Here is a 13734-nt window from a genome sequence, read left to right as displayed (position 1 = left end):
CATCAGAAATAGAAAAATATCACATGGAAAAAACACTAGGGTATTAAAATAATTTTTTAAGGAGGCATAAGTCAAAAATTAAGTCAAGATCTTTACCTAAGTTAATCTTTGTGTTTTCCTCAAATTGTTGCTTAGAATCAAAGTTACCTATAATATACGAGCATCCCTTAATATATCACTATTATATTATGCACATGAACTGAAATGCATCTGAGGGCCCTGAGACCCAGAATTCTTTGTAGCATTCCTCAACCACACTTTAAACATGCAGCCATGCTCTCTGTATGGGGAAAAGAAGTAGACAGCTATGTGAAGGGCGTCTGGCTGAAAGTGAAACGTACACACGAAAACAAATCTAGTTTTGCAGTTAGCTGAAAATTCACAGCTGGTATGGGCTTTTCTTTCCATTTTAATTAAAGTGTTTCCCCCTCCCATACAATAAGAAAATGCTGTTTTAGTGTGGATTGAAAGACCAAAGTCAGAGCAAAAGCTGTTTGAAAATTCTGAGGCTTAAGTAAAGCTGCTTTAAGGGCTTCTGTGTGTACCAAACAACTTGGAAGTTTCTTAACAGGATTTTGTAGCACTCAAAAAAATCTTTCTCCTAATTACTTCACTTCTTTGCTCTCCTACTTTGGTCAAAACTAAAATCAAGCAATGCAAAGGTCACCTAAGTAGCCAGAAAAGAAAAAATTATGCAGACACACATGCACACTTTATAATTAAAATTATATTTAAATAACTAAGCAAAATTAGTCAGGTAACATATTATTTATATAAACCATTATTTCTTTCTGATGCATTTTAAAATGTGATTATATTAGATAATATGAGATTCATATAAACTTAGTTTATACAAATTTTTTACATTGACCATTAAACAGCATATAAACAGAGTTTTGAAGGGGGTGGAATCAGGTGTGACAAGGGTAACATCTGTTGCTGTGATGAGAGAGACTACCCTGTCAGTCATCTACCAGGGTTTCCCCTGCTGTTTTGACCTCTTGAACCCTTTCCCTGAAGGGGTGGTTGAGAGAGTAGAAATAAGGCTGAGGGTAGAACAGGACCCAGCTACTAACAAGACACTGGCAGGCAGGCAAGGCAGCCATTTAGATCAAGATCTCTCGAAATTCTCAAGAGAACATTTATTACTTGCTTGAGCCAGGACGGTTTAGCCATTTTGGTCACTTGTAATGGACTCATGACCTAAATAACAGACTTAGAGATTATGGGAGTCTGAAGGTAGAAAGTTTACCCCCAGTGAAGGCCCTGGAGGCCTTGGTGGATTCCCTTTTTTTTCTCCTCAGAGGTAGGATGCATCCTGATTTCTTATAATACCTGTTATTGCCATTTCTCCACACTACAGAGTGGCACATTGGCCATTTCCATAAGAGTACATGTCTTATTTTCCTGATTTATTCCTAAACTACAAATGTTAGACCCTGGAGAGTGCAGAAAGAAAGGATGCCTATAAATGGCCCGAAAAATAGTAACAATGTGCATGACAAAAGCTTTTGCATGCAGCATGAGGTTACTGAAATGATACATACACGAGCTAGCAGAGACCATTTCTAATACAAAATATAGAACCTTTACAAATGGAGAACAGTGCCTGAAAACTTTCTAATGTGACATATGTATAACTCACATGTAAACTAAACTTCAAACTAGGACATTTCTTAGAATATATGCACAGTAAGAGGAAAAAGTTATGTATTTAAGGCAGGTGGTTAAAAAATACATATTTAAAAAATATAAAGAAAGCATTGTCAAAATAATAATCACACTAGTCATTTGTAGGCAGGTTGGCATAGCAGTACAGCTGATTAATTGATCTTGAAAGTTCAACATTTCATTTTGGTCTGAGGTAGATACACACTTACAAAGGGCAGTGTAGCAGTAGAAATTGAAATCTGTGGTCAAACTGCTTGATTTTGAATTTCTCCTCCACATAACTACTGATATAATCTGGGACATTTTCTTAATCCCTCTGTGCTTCAGTTTCCTTATGTGTATATTGTGGAGAGTAACAGCACTTCTACTAGAAGGCTGTTGTGAGGATTAAATGAGATATTCAAGTAAACAGCTTAACACAGGACCCGGCACACAGCAATGCTGGTGGCCAGTACTGTTATGACTGTCATCATTCCCAGGGCCAATGCAGTTCACTCACCAAGATGTGTGTCCATCACCTTTGCACAGTATTTGCACATAGCATCCAGGTCATTCAGCTGTCCTTGAAGGAAGGAAATTTGGGCTTCTAATTCTTCCTCCTAAAATGAAAGGGATAAAGATACGAAAATTTATAAAATAAAATGAAAGCCCTCAAATTCACTAAATGCTCTGGACTATTTTAAGGAGGTACAATCTCTTTTTAAATCTAGACAAAGCAAAAGAAAACAGCAAGTACACAAAAACAAACCCACCACTGCCACCACCAACAAAACAGAAAAAGGGTAAAATGGAGATCTAAAAAACCTGGACTTTTCCTACTTGAATTCTAGCCTTGTGCCATGGGTAACTGTTTGCACATATAACATTGTATTAAAGAGTACATAAAATATCTTCAATAAATATTGAGCAACACAAATTTGGAGGGTAAATTGGATTTCACTGGTCCATACTTCCTCGGCAGCTGGTACAAAAATATCACATTTTTTTCCTCACACACATTTAAGAAACCAAAGATTTCCATTTATGTAAGACAAATCTCATCATGTCTTAGACAATGATTATCACTTAAAATGTGAGATTTCCCAGAGCACTTGGAAAAGTTTTGCCCCAGCAGCCCTTAAGTAGCTGCTCTTACATTTCCTCTCTTGATATGACACTAGAGTATTTTATTTATTTGTTTCTAGGAAAAAGTACTCTGGGTTGAGTAATTAGCTAAGTGGTAAAAAACAATCTAACTGTAACAAAAGGATAACATCTTTTTTTAAAAAAGAAAAGATAATATATGTAAAAACTTTCCCAAGGAAATTTAGAAGATTATGGGAGTTTTTCTCAGAGAACAAGAATAATCCTCATCATTTAGGATATTTTAAACCAAGTTAGATAGAACAGGAAGAAAGGATGTTGCCAAAGCTGGAGTAGGCTTGAAAATCAATTTTCCAGTCTTAGATGCTTGTCCTTTCACATAAGACTCCTTCGTGTCATTAAAAAGAAGGAAAGAAAAACTTACCGTGGTATCCTTTCTCTTAGAGAGTAAGTATAATTTGACTTGTACATGAAAATTAATGGTTGAAAAGGTTACTTGTAGGTGTATTCCATTTTAACAATACATATAAGCAGCTTTGAAAACTATTGTTTTTAAATGTTGCCTGGAATACCAGCCCTTAGGAATAGGTATTGAAATCTTGACACAGAAAACAGATGTAACAGTGTCTCTAAAAAATAATTATTGTGAAATGACCACTGTAAGATTACACAAGCACTAACATGTTCTTTACATACGCTACAAAGTGCAGCAGCCTCTCCTAAGAAGCTCAACCAAAGGATGATTCCAGGGGACTGTGGGGAGGCGGTGCTGCCTTCCTAACTCTTCAGCTGAGCATTAAGGTAGAAAAGGAAGAGGCATTTCAGGGCATTTTTCTACTTCCTTCTTTGTTTTTGCACAGGCCTGAATTTCCCTGGTCTATCAGGAAACTGTAGGAATTAGAGAAAGAAGGCTACATCTGTTGGTTAACTATGGTTGTGGTTAGTCTCCAAAGATGGCCACCATCAATTTCTTTTCTCCCTGAATACGCCTGTTGCTCCATTCATTAAGAGGTAATGGTCAGGCGGGGTGGCTCAAACCTGTAATCTGAGCACTTTGGGAGGCCGAGGCAGAAGGATAGCTTGAACCCAGAAGTTCTAGGTTATAGTGAGCTGTGATCACACCACTGTACTCCAACCTGGGTGACAAAGTGAGATCCTGTCTATTTAAAAAAAAAAAAAAGGGCAGGGAGATAGTATGTATTTCCCCTTTCCTTGAATTTGGACTGGCCTTGTAACTTGCCTTGATCCAAATAATGTAGCAAAATTCAAATTGCCAATTTTGGGCTAGTTTAAGAGGCCTGCCAGCTTTTGTTTCCATTAGAAGATAACTATCATGCTGTAAAGAAGTTCATTTTAGACTACTGAAGGAAAGGAGAGAACGTAAGGGAGAAAGAGGCCACCTGAGAAGCACTGAGGTTCTAGACATGTGAATGATGTTTTTCTGGACCTTTCAGACCAACCCAGCTGAAGCCAGCCAAGTGAGTGACAGTCGTACCATGTGGAGCAGAAGAACAACCTAACTGAGTCCTGCCCAAATTCCTGAACCATAGACCTATGAGAAACAACAGTGCTGGTGCCTTAAGGTACCAAATTTGGGAGTGGTTTGTTATGCAGCAATAGATAACTGAAACATTGGTGGAGCGGAAATAACACTAACTTGGCATGAGGAAACATAAGTTCTATTCTTGGTCCTGTCAATAATCAATCATGTAAACTGAAGTAATTCTCTACCTACTCTGGACCTAAATTCAGCACTTTCTGGAGAATGTAAAAGTCAGAGGATTTGTTCCCAAGGAAGCTACAAACTGGTAGTTGGAATAAGAATCTTACATGGTCCCAGCCTCCTGTCATCGTTTCAGTTTGTCACAGACACAAACCCAACAGGATGAGTCTAGAACCATACCGAGGCCAGGGTTTGGCAGCCTTTTAAAAGAAGGCCCAGCTGTGGCCTGTGTTTCACCTTACATGTGGCTACCAACTGGGACGCTGACAGCCCAGAGTGGACAAAGGGGCACTAGGGATGCAATGCTTCCTGGCTTAAAAACATCTTCTCTATTTACTCTATGCATTAGTTTAATTTGGATTAGCAACTACTTTGTTTAAAATATAAAAGCCCTTGGGAGCTTTAATATCCAGCAGTCATTCCTACCTAGATGGATTTTTTTTTTTAAAAAGGAAAGCAAACTGGGAAAGAAGAACTTCAGAATAAATACTTTAAAGGATATAGGCCCAGCCTGTTGGCAGTGAGGTGTTGGACAGTTGGAGGGAAGTATGTAGCTCTAAGAGGGTCTCTTTCTCAAAATACTTTACTGCTCTAGTAGGAACATTATTGTAATAGAGTGTGATGAGAGTGGGGCCCTCTAACTTGTGCAGTAAATGTGGGAGTCCCGAGAGCCTGGCAGCCCAGGGCACTTGCTGGGTGAATATGCAGGGACATAAAAACACAAATTTTCATGTTTGCAATTTTGCTCAGGGCTCTGGCAACAACTGAAGAGCATCTTGCATGCCTAAACCCAAGTAAATCTCAATATAAACAGAATATGATTGTCTTGATATAAACAGTGGATAAAAAGGTAACTTTCAATCATTTAAACCTTCTTTTTCAAAGGAGAGCTTATACAAAAGCTAAGAGTATGAGATAAAAGAGGACTACTCTGATTGAAGCTCGTTGAGGGCCAAGAACCTCCTCCATTTGGAAGTCTGAAATCCAGTATATTATCCCTCTAGAGTTTGCTTAATCTTAAAACATTCCTAAACTCTTCAACTATCACTCAGACTTTATAAATAGAAATGGAATCACTTGGAGGAAAAAGGGTGGCTTGTCATTTACTCTTCACTATATTACATAATTACAGATAAAAGAAAGAGCCAAGAATCAAGCCTCTAAAATTGTGGGAACCGACTTTACATTTCTATCTTAGCTTCTCATGATCCACACTCTCCCCAACTAACAGTGCTTTAAACATTGACAGCTTTATTTATTTGTTTTCATTAAATTGGTCTTCATAAAAATTTGTCCTCATAAAAACAAATTTCATTAAATGTGTCTCCATAAAAACAAATGCTTGGCTAACTGCCTTGAGGTATTATGAAAGCAACCACTTAGTTTAATTTTTACGTGTAAATAAGACACTGAAGAGCTATGCTTTTTATATTTACTTCTGTATCTATGTTCTGCCTTCTGTTTATAGGAGTGGGTGTGGTGGGGCATGATGGAATTCTGAAGTAGGTGCATGGGTTCAAATCCTATTTTTGCTAGTTCCTAGCTGTATAATCTTGGACAAGTTCCTCAATTTCTTGGTTTATCCACCCACACCTGGCAGGACTTGGGGCACAAAATAAGAACACATGGAGAGCACAGTGCCTGGCACAGAACAGGTACTCAATAAAGGTAATTATTCTTTCTTTTAAAAAAATTTTTTATAATCAAGTTAAAACAGAGAAATGAATTTTAAGTACAAGGTTTTATGATATACTGTTGGAAAATATTGGTTTCTGGTTTTAAACCTTTTTCTTTCTTTAGCCCAGAAAGATTAATTAGAGCTTATGAGCCCATCACTGTCTTAAGTTCTGGATAGCAAATTAATGTGCAAGGCAAGAAACTGGTAGAGGATTATGAAGTTGGGCCACATGCAGACTACATTGTGCAACATCACCAATTGTGTTTGGTAGCCCTGTGGGGAAGGACCAGAGGATAAAGGCCACTGTATCAGAAGAGAAGAGTAACTCTTATCTAACCCTTTTATACTGATCATAATACGCCAGACACTGAGCTTTGCATGTATTAACATATTTAATATCACAACAAACCTATCAGGTAGAGACTCTCATCATCTCTTCCATAAAACATGGTCTACTCCTCTGTAAGCGACATTCTCTGGAAGCGTATGCTAAGGTTTAGACAGCGATTTGAGAACTCAAGTCACCAGGCCCACCACTCCTGTTTCTTCCCTCTGTGAACACTCTTCCTTATGCTCAGTTACTGTGGTGCTTCCAGTGAATAATTCCGTATCTCTGTTTCCCTTAACAAAGACTTACCAGTTGTAATGAATGTTGAGGCCTAACCCTAACTTGCTTACTAACTTATTTTCCTTCAAAAACATTCAGGTATAAATGGCTGTGTTCTGTTTTGTTATTTGCTGAATGATTTTCATTTTGACTGAATAGTCTGAAGAAGCAGTTTTTTTTTTTTTCTTTTTCTTTTTTTTTGAGACAGAGTCTCGCTGTGTTGCCCAGGCTAGAGTGAGTGCTGTGGCATCAGCCTAGCTCACAGCAACCTCAAACTCCTGGGCTCAAGTGATCCTACTGCCTCAGCCTCCCGAGTAGCTGGGACTACAGGCATGCACCACCATGCCGGGCTAATTTTTTCTACATATATTTTTAGTTGGCCAGATAATTTCTTTCTATTTTTAGTAGAGACGGGGTCTCGCTCTTGCTCAGGCTGGTCTCAAACTCCTGACCTCGAGCGATCCACCCACCTCGGCCTCCCAGAGTGCTGGGATTACAGGCGTGGGCCACCGTGCCTAGCCAAGAAGCAGTTTTTTGAATTTGCCTTTTAAAAAGTGGTATTTCTACCACCATTATCCCCCAAATAGCTGACACATTATTATACTTCTATTCAGATATTACAGATCAGTTGTTTACATTATAATACATGAATTTCATGGATCAATTTTACTAAATAATTCAATGTCTTTCTGCTATTTGTTGGTTTACAATAGGACAAGCTTTTATAGCTTATTTACTCACTTATTCATTAATTTATTCAACAAATATATTCATTTGCATTGTGTTAGGCCTCGTGAGAAATACAATAACGAATGAGACACGGACTCTGACTTCTGTAAGTTTAGAGGAAAGTAAAACCTACACATAAAGCCAAGAGAAGAGTAAGATATACTCTGTTGGCCAGGCAGTGGCTCATGCCTGTAATTCCAGCACTGTGGGAGGCCGAGGCAAGAGGATCACTTGAGGCCAGGAGTTCAAGATCAGCCTGGGCAACACGGTGAGACTCTGTCTCTATGAAAAATTAAAAAATTAGCCGGGTGTGGTAGGGTGCTCCTGTAGTCCTAGTTACTTGGGAGGCTGAGATGGGAGGATCACTTGGGCCCAGGATTCAAGGTTATAGTGAGCTGTGATTACACCACTGCACTCCAGCCTGGGTGACAGAGTGAGACCCTGTCACAAAAAAAAAAAAAAAAAAAAAAAAGAGAGAGAGAGGATTCTTCACAATTCTGAGAAGGGAAGATGACTTCCAATTTGTGAATATGGAAATGAAAGGAGGTTTTCTAGAAAGGTAGCATTTCTGAGGGGTCCTGAAGAAGGAGGAAGATGAAATGATGAGGAGAGGTGTTTTAGGAGGCAGGAAAAGTGTGGTGCTGGGCAAAAACCAGGTACTGAGTGGAGCTGGAATGCAGGGAAAAGCAGGGACTGAGGTTCGGCAGCAAGGCTTCCCTTCCCTTCCCATTCATCCCTATTAGATTTTTATATTAGATAATTATGTTTTAGGAGTTGGAGTCTGACATGCAGACTGCTGTGGCCACTGCCCCTAATGCACACCATGCTCATAGACGATTCTATGGGCTACAGCAGCATCGCTGTTCATGGACTAATTCAAAGCCCAGGAGAACAGAGGGGCAGGACAGGCACTGAAGTGCAGTTTTGCTTAGCTTCTAATAGTTTCTAAGTGGGTGTCCTCAGATCACAAGAGAGACAGACACGGGAACCAACACTGACTGTAGGCAGCAGGAACAGGCTAAATATAGCAACCAGAAGACAGGAAAGACGCCCAGTCTTTCTTGAGCAGATGGGTGAACAAGAAGTGGGAAGTGAAGGAAACGGAAAGTCTCAAGGAGAAAAACTGGGAAGGCCACGGATGTTCTGAGGAAGCTGTGGTGTACACAAGGGCAAAACACACACACATGGTGTGAACGAAATCCAAGCTAGAAGCATATGGTATCAGCAGAGGAAGACACCACCAGAAAAAACGGAAGAGGAGCACAAAGAAGACTTTTTAGGAGTATTAAAATAAGTGGTATGAGTGTGTGAAGCAGTGAAGCCGTGCTGGAATATAAATCACCAGCCTTAGAATCAGTATATCCTAGGCTTGACACTTACCATCTCTGTGACCTTGCCAGACAGCAAAGCTCTGTAAGCCTGTTTCCTGTCTATCCAACAGTGATAATAATAGTTTCTACATCCTATGCCTATTGGAGAATTGAATTACATGAGATTTTCCAGATGAAAACCTCACACAGTGCTTGGTACATGGTAAACACTCAATAAATGTTAATTCTTGCTAGATTTTAATATAAATCTAGTTGTTCTTGCTAGATTTTAATATAATCCTAGACAGTTAATCTAGGGAATTATGAATACATGCAAAAACATAACTCCTAGGATATTCATGATACATTCAATGGCAACATGTGCCCTACATAAATCCTACATGTCTAATGATAGGTGACTTGGGTAACTTGTGGGACATTCACAAACAGAATGTCCTTTAAAAATGTTCTTGTAGGAGAACATTTAACAATAACCTATCATATACTAATTGGGAAAACAGGTTACAAAGTAGTTGGTAAAGAATGATTCTGATTTCAAAAAAATATATATATATATGCATAGAAAAGAATAATAGAAAGATAGCCACCAGAGAGTTTATATTGGTTATTCTTCACATGTGGAATTATGGGTGATTTTTTCCTTCTTTTGCTTATTTTTTTGGATTTTATACAATGAAATTGGATCATATTTTTGTAATTAGAAAATCAAATTATGCAAATAATATAATAGACAATAAATAAAAGAAGTAAATGGTGATTACCACAGAGAAAAAAGAGGTGTTAACATTTTTAAATGACCAAAATTAATTCCAAATCAAACTCTAAACATTTTATACTTTAAACAAATCTGCATTCTGCACAATACTAAATAGTAAAAAAAAAAGTTTAAAATGATATCACTTGTAAAAAAAAAAAGTAATTACAATATTTTGTCCAGTGTGCAAACCCTGAGTGGCACAGCACTTCCAGGTAAAGGGCTTCCTTCTACACTAGTAACATGGGACATCAGTGGATGTTGTTCTTTATGGGTTGCTTAGAAAGAATGTAATTCTTAAAGATTCTTAAAAAATAGATGCTTATGAAATTCCCCAGTAAATAAAAGTGCCTATTTTTGGAGAGGATGTAAACAAACATGTAAACTGTGATTGGAAATGGCCTTTGGAAATTTTGAACAGAAATTCAAAGCTCAAGGTGTCAAAGTTATGCTATCAAATTACATCATTTCAGACCTGGAATTACTTTTAGAGATCATTTATTTCAGCCCCTTCTTTTTATAACTAAAGAGACTTTTCCGTGGCTAGGTAGCTGGCCAGGAACAGAATTCACACTAGCAGGCTTCCTGGTTTCTCAGTCACTGAGGCACTGCGGGGTCCTACCATTGAAATTTCTGCTACCAGGGGACACTGGCATTGTCCTAAGAGGATGGGTTCTCATGACAATCAATGAGACCTTTCCTTCCACCCCATGTCCTTCTATAATTGTGATGTTCCTTCTTGACTATTCTAGCCTATAGCAAAGACACTAAAAATCTAAACAGGATTTTGTATGACTCTTCATTCCTTTTTTTTTCCTGTTAGCAAGTTGAATAAAAACCACTACAGTAAAGAATACTGCCTCCTTATAATTCATAAAGTTAAAAACTGCTTGCCTTAAAATTGGGGTGGCCAGGTGAGGCCTGAGTCAGGCTTTTGTCAACCCAGCTGCTCTCTGATCATGCTGCTTAGCTGGCCCAAAAAGACAGAGACCACTCCAACCCCTTCTCTGCAGCAGCCCCAAAAGAGCTGTAGGGTAAGGCCACAAGGAGATGTACAGGGAGAAACCTTTATTTTTCCATGCAAAATTTACTCTATCAGACTGCAAATTCACTTACAGCTTATCCCTGGAGTTGACAAACTACGTATCAACTCCACGTTCTCTTCATTGGTTTACAGGTAAAAGAGTTCCAAATCTCTTTTTGAAGTCAGGTGTTGGCAGGGTAGAATAATTCAGATCATGTGCTTGCTGTGGATGGGACGTATATATTATAAATATTTTAAAAATAAAGCATATAAGTTTCAAAAAAATTAAGAAAATTTCCTCTTTCACATTCAGCTACTACTGAATTATTTTATTTTTATTTTTTTTTTAGAGACAGGATCTTGCTCTGTTGCCCAGGCTAGAGTGCAGTAGCCCCCACCACAGCTCATTGCAGGCTCCAAATCTTGGGTTCAAGCAATCCACCCGAGTAGCTGGGACTACAGGTGCGTGTGCCATCACGCCTGGTTCATTTTTCTTATTTCTTGTACAGATGGAATCTCATTATGTTGCCCAGGGTGGTGTTGAACTCCTGGCCTCAACTGATCCTCCCGCCTTGGCCGCCTAAATTGCTGGGATTACAGGCGTGAGCCACTGCACCCAGCCTATCACTCATAGTTTTTATTGAGGGAGTGAAAAAAAGATTTTAGTTTCTTACCCCATTTTGTTCTTTGGTTCTAGGTGATAAGGCAGAAATTCCCCATTGCCCAGTCATAACTAGTAACTTTTTTTTTTTTTGTAGATGGAGCTAACCATATCCTTTCACATAGGAGGTAATTATATTAATAGCAGTGACCTCACAGCACTGCTTGAGGATTAAAGGAACTAATATATACAAAATGTATTAGAACAGGGGACACACAGGGAAAGCATCCTATAACCATTAGCACTTAGCCATCATCTACAAAGAGAACAATAGGATATATTTTACACTTGCTTTATATACAGAAAATCTCATTATTGATTTGGTATTCAATCAATCTTACTAAGATCCATTCTTTTCTATCTTTAATGTGCACAAAAATCACCTGAGGAACTTGTTAAAATGCATTCTCTAATTTGGTAGGTCTGCAGTGGGGCCTGAGATTCTGCATTTCTAACAAGATCCCAGGGGACGCTATGCAGCTGGTTCCTGGACCACAATTTGAATGGCAAGGATTGAGATGAGCCATCTCATGCCCTCCTATTTACTTCTGAACACAGCTTCCCATTCTGGGAAGGTTGTGAAATACTATTTCCCTGCTCTAAGGCAGTTTTAACAGATGGCTGCATGGTTAGATGCATATTTGGTAACAGTCCAAAAGACCTCTTCTCAACATGGAGTAGGATGCAGGGAGGAGAAAAGCAGGGTGACAAGCTTCCAAGAGAGCTTTCCAGCCTCCCTGAATTAGTTCTGTACTGAGTGGCTCCATTATTCTATTTAGAGCTAATTCTTAGACCATTAGGTATCAATTTATTCTACTGTAAACACAGGCACTTATAAATTGCTTATTAAAAAAACACAAGTGAAATATAAATTAATTTTGTTGGATTATGCATGCTCTCTTCTGTAACTTTTGATAAACAGAGGCTGTGTACAAGAATCAGAAAATAAAGGATGCTTTTCAAACATGAATGCAATGAAAAGGAAATGGTAAAACACTTCCATAATTCACAGTATTTAAATTCATCCCTGAAGATATTTTTATAAAAATTGTAAGTAACATTTATTAAGAACTTTTAGCCTTTAGAAACATGCTTTTATGCCTATCACCATTTCAACACTGTGAGCTATTTTAATCTATCTTTGCCTTTCTAGAAGTTGCTTACAAAAAAATAAACAATAAACAGAAAAGACAAGAATGGTGCCAGAAAACAGAATCACGTGCTACAAATTCTAAAGTAAGTTGAAAGCTTACAATCCTCGAATAAATGTACTGGAAACTAAAATAAAATCTTTAATTAGGACTGTCCTCACACAGGTGTAACCGGAGGAAGAATAAAACCACACTTGCACAGTTGTAAACCTTATTATTTGCAAAAGTCCTATAATGTTTCTTTTAAATAATTATATGCATATAGTATGTCTTAACTTCTTAGCCTTATAAAAGTTCAAAGGTATAAAAGCATTAAGCGTAGTTGGTAAGGTAGGTGCCCGTCTTCTGAACATTTTAACTAGGAAAAATTAGAAAGAAGGTGTTTCTAGAAGGGCCTGTGTACGGGAGGCTAATTAAATCGCATTTGTGAAGAAACGCCTCCCTCTTTTGGACTTTTAGGCGTCATCTGCATGTTATATTTTTATAATTAGGCAACTTGACCAATCTTTTGTAAACCCATATAGCTCTTTCCTCCACCAAGACAATTAGCACAGATGTTACGCTACTTAACAAGGGTTTTTTCCTCCTCTCCACTGACACGTGATCAGACCAACTGATGAAACCACCCAGCCAGCACCAGGGCCCCCCGCTGAGTTTCTCATAGTGTTGCTGGCCGGGCAGAACCATCTGTGTGCTCGCCCTCGCTGCTCCTGGCTCCAGGAGCAGGCATCCGCACAGTGGCCGACCCAGATAGATGGGCCTTGGCCAAGGCTGTTTTTCTGATGGTAAAGCTAACTGGCCCGTGTGAGCATGAAATGCATACGCTTGTACCACCATTCTCTGGGCTAACTGACCTCCGTAACGCCCCAATAGAGACAAACAAAAAACCGCACCCTGCAGCAAATCCAAACTGAGGATCAAGCATGGTTTAAGAAATACTTAAGTTACAACTGATAAAGGAACACAAGTGTTAGAAGAGCTCTGATATTTCTTTTCTTTAATGTAAAGATTACTAATTCAGAGACTTTTAGAAAGAAAATAAAGGTGAGAAGGAAGTAATTCTCTAAATTACCTGGTTTATTCATATGCCTATCACACTTTTGTTAAGTCATCCCTCAAATTAATTTATAGAAACCCTATCTCTTACTAAATACCAATTCCTACTAGCTTTTTTGTAAGTGGTTGGTAAATGCCACTCAGAAATGAGGCAACTTTTCAGGCTCTAGAGGACGCCAGAGTAAAGCCTAATACATCTGAATACTTACACAACACAAAAACCCCTCAATAGCATTCATTTATTCCTAAACGTTTACTGGGTGCCA

General features: G+C 38.5%; 1 protein-coding gene across 2 annotated transcripts in view; it reads right to left on the bottom strand.

Moving 5' to 3' along the window:
- Nucleotides 1–13734, bottom strand: part of TBC1D5 (TBC1 domain family member 5) — a 538038-nt gene that overhangs the window by 26004 nt on the left and 498300 nt on the right. For both annotated transcript variants that reach the window (XM_045538232.1, XM_045538239.1), the window contains one exon: nt 2171–2270. In XM_045538232.1, the coding sequence (XP_045394188.1) occupies nt 2171–2270 (100 nt within the window). The remainder of the gene's footprint in view (nt 1–2170; nt 2271–13734) is intronic.

Source organism: Lemur catta, chromosome 1 (assembly GCF_020740605.2).
Source record: "Lemur catta isolate mLemCat1 chromosome 1, mLemCat1.pri, whole genome shotgun sequence".
NCBI lineage: Eukaryota > Metazoa > Chordata > Mammalia > Primates > Lemuridae > Lemur > Lemur catta.
This window is presented reverse-complemented; position numbering and strand designations above follow the sequence as displayed.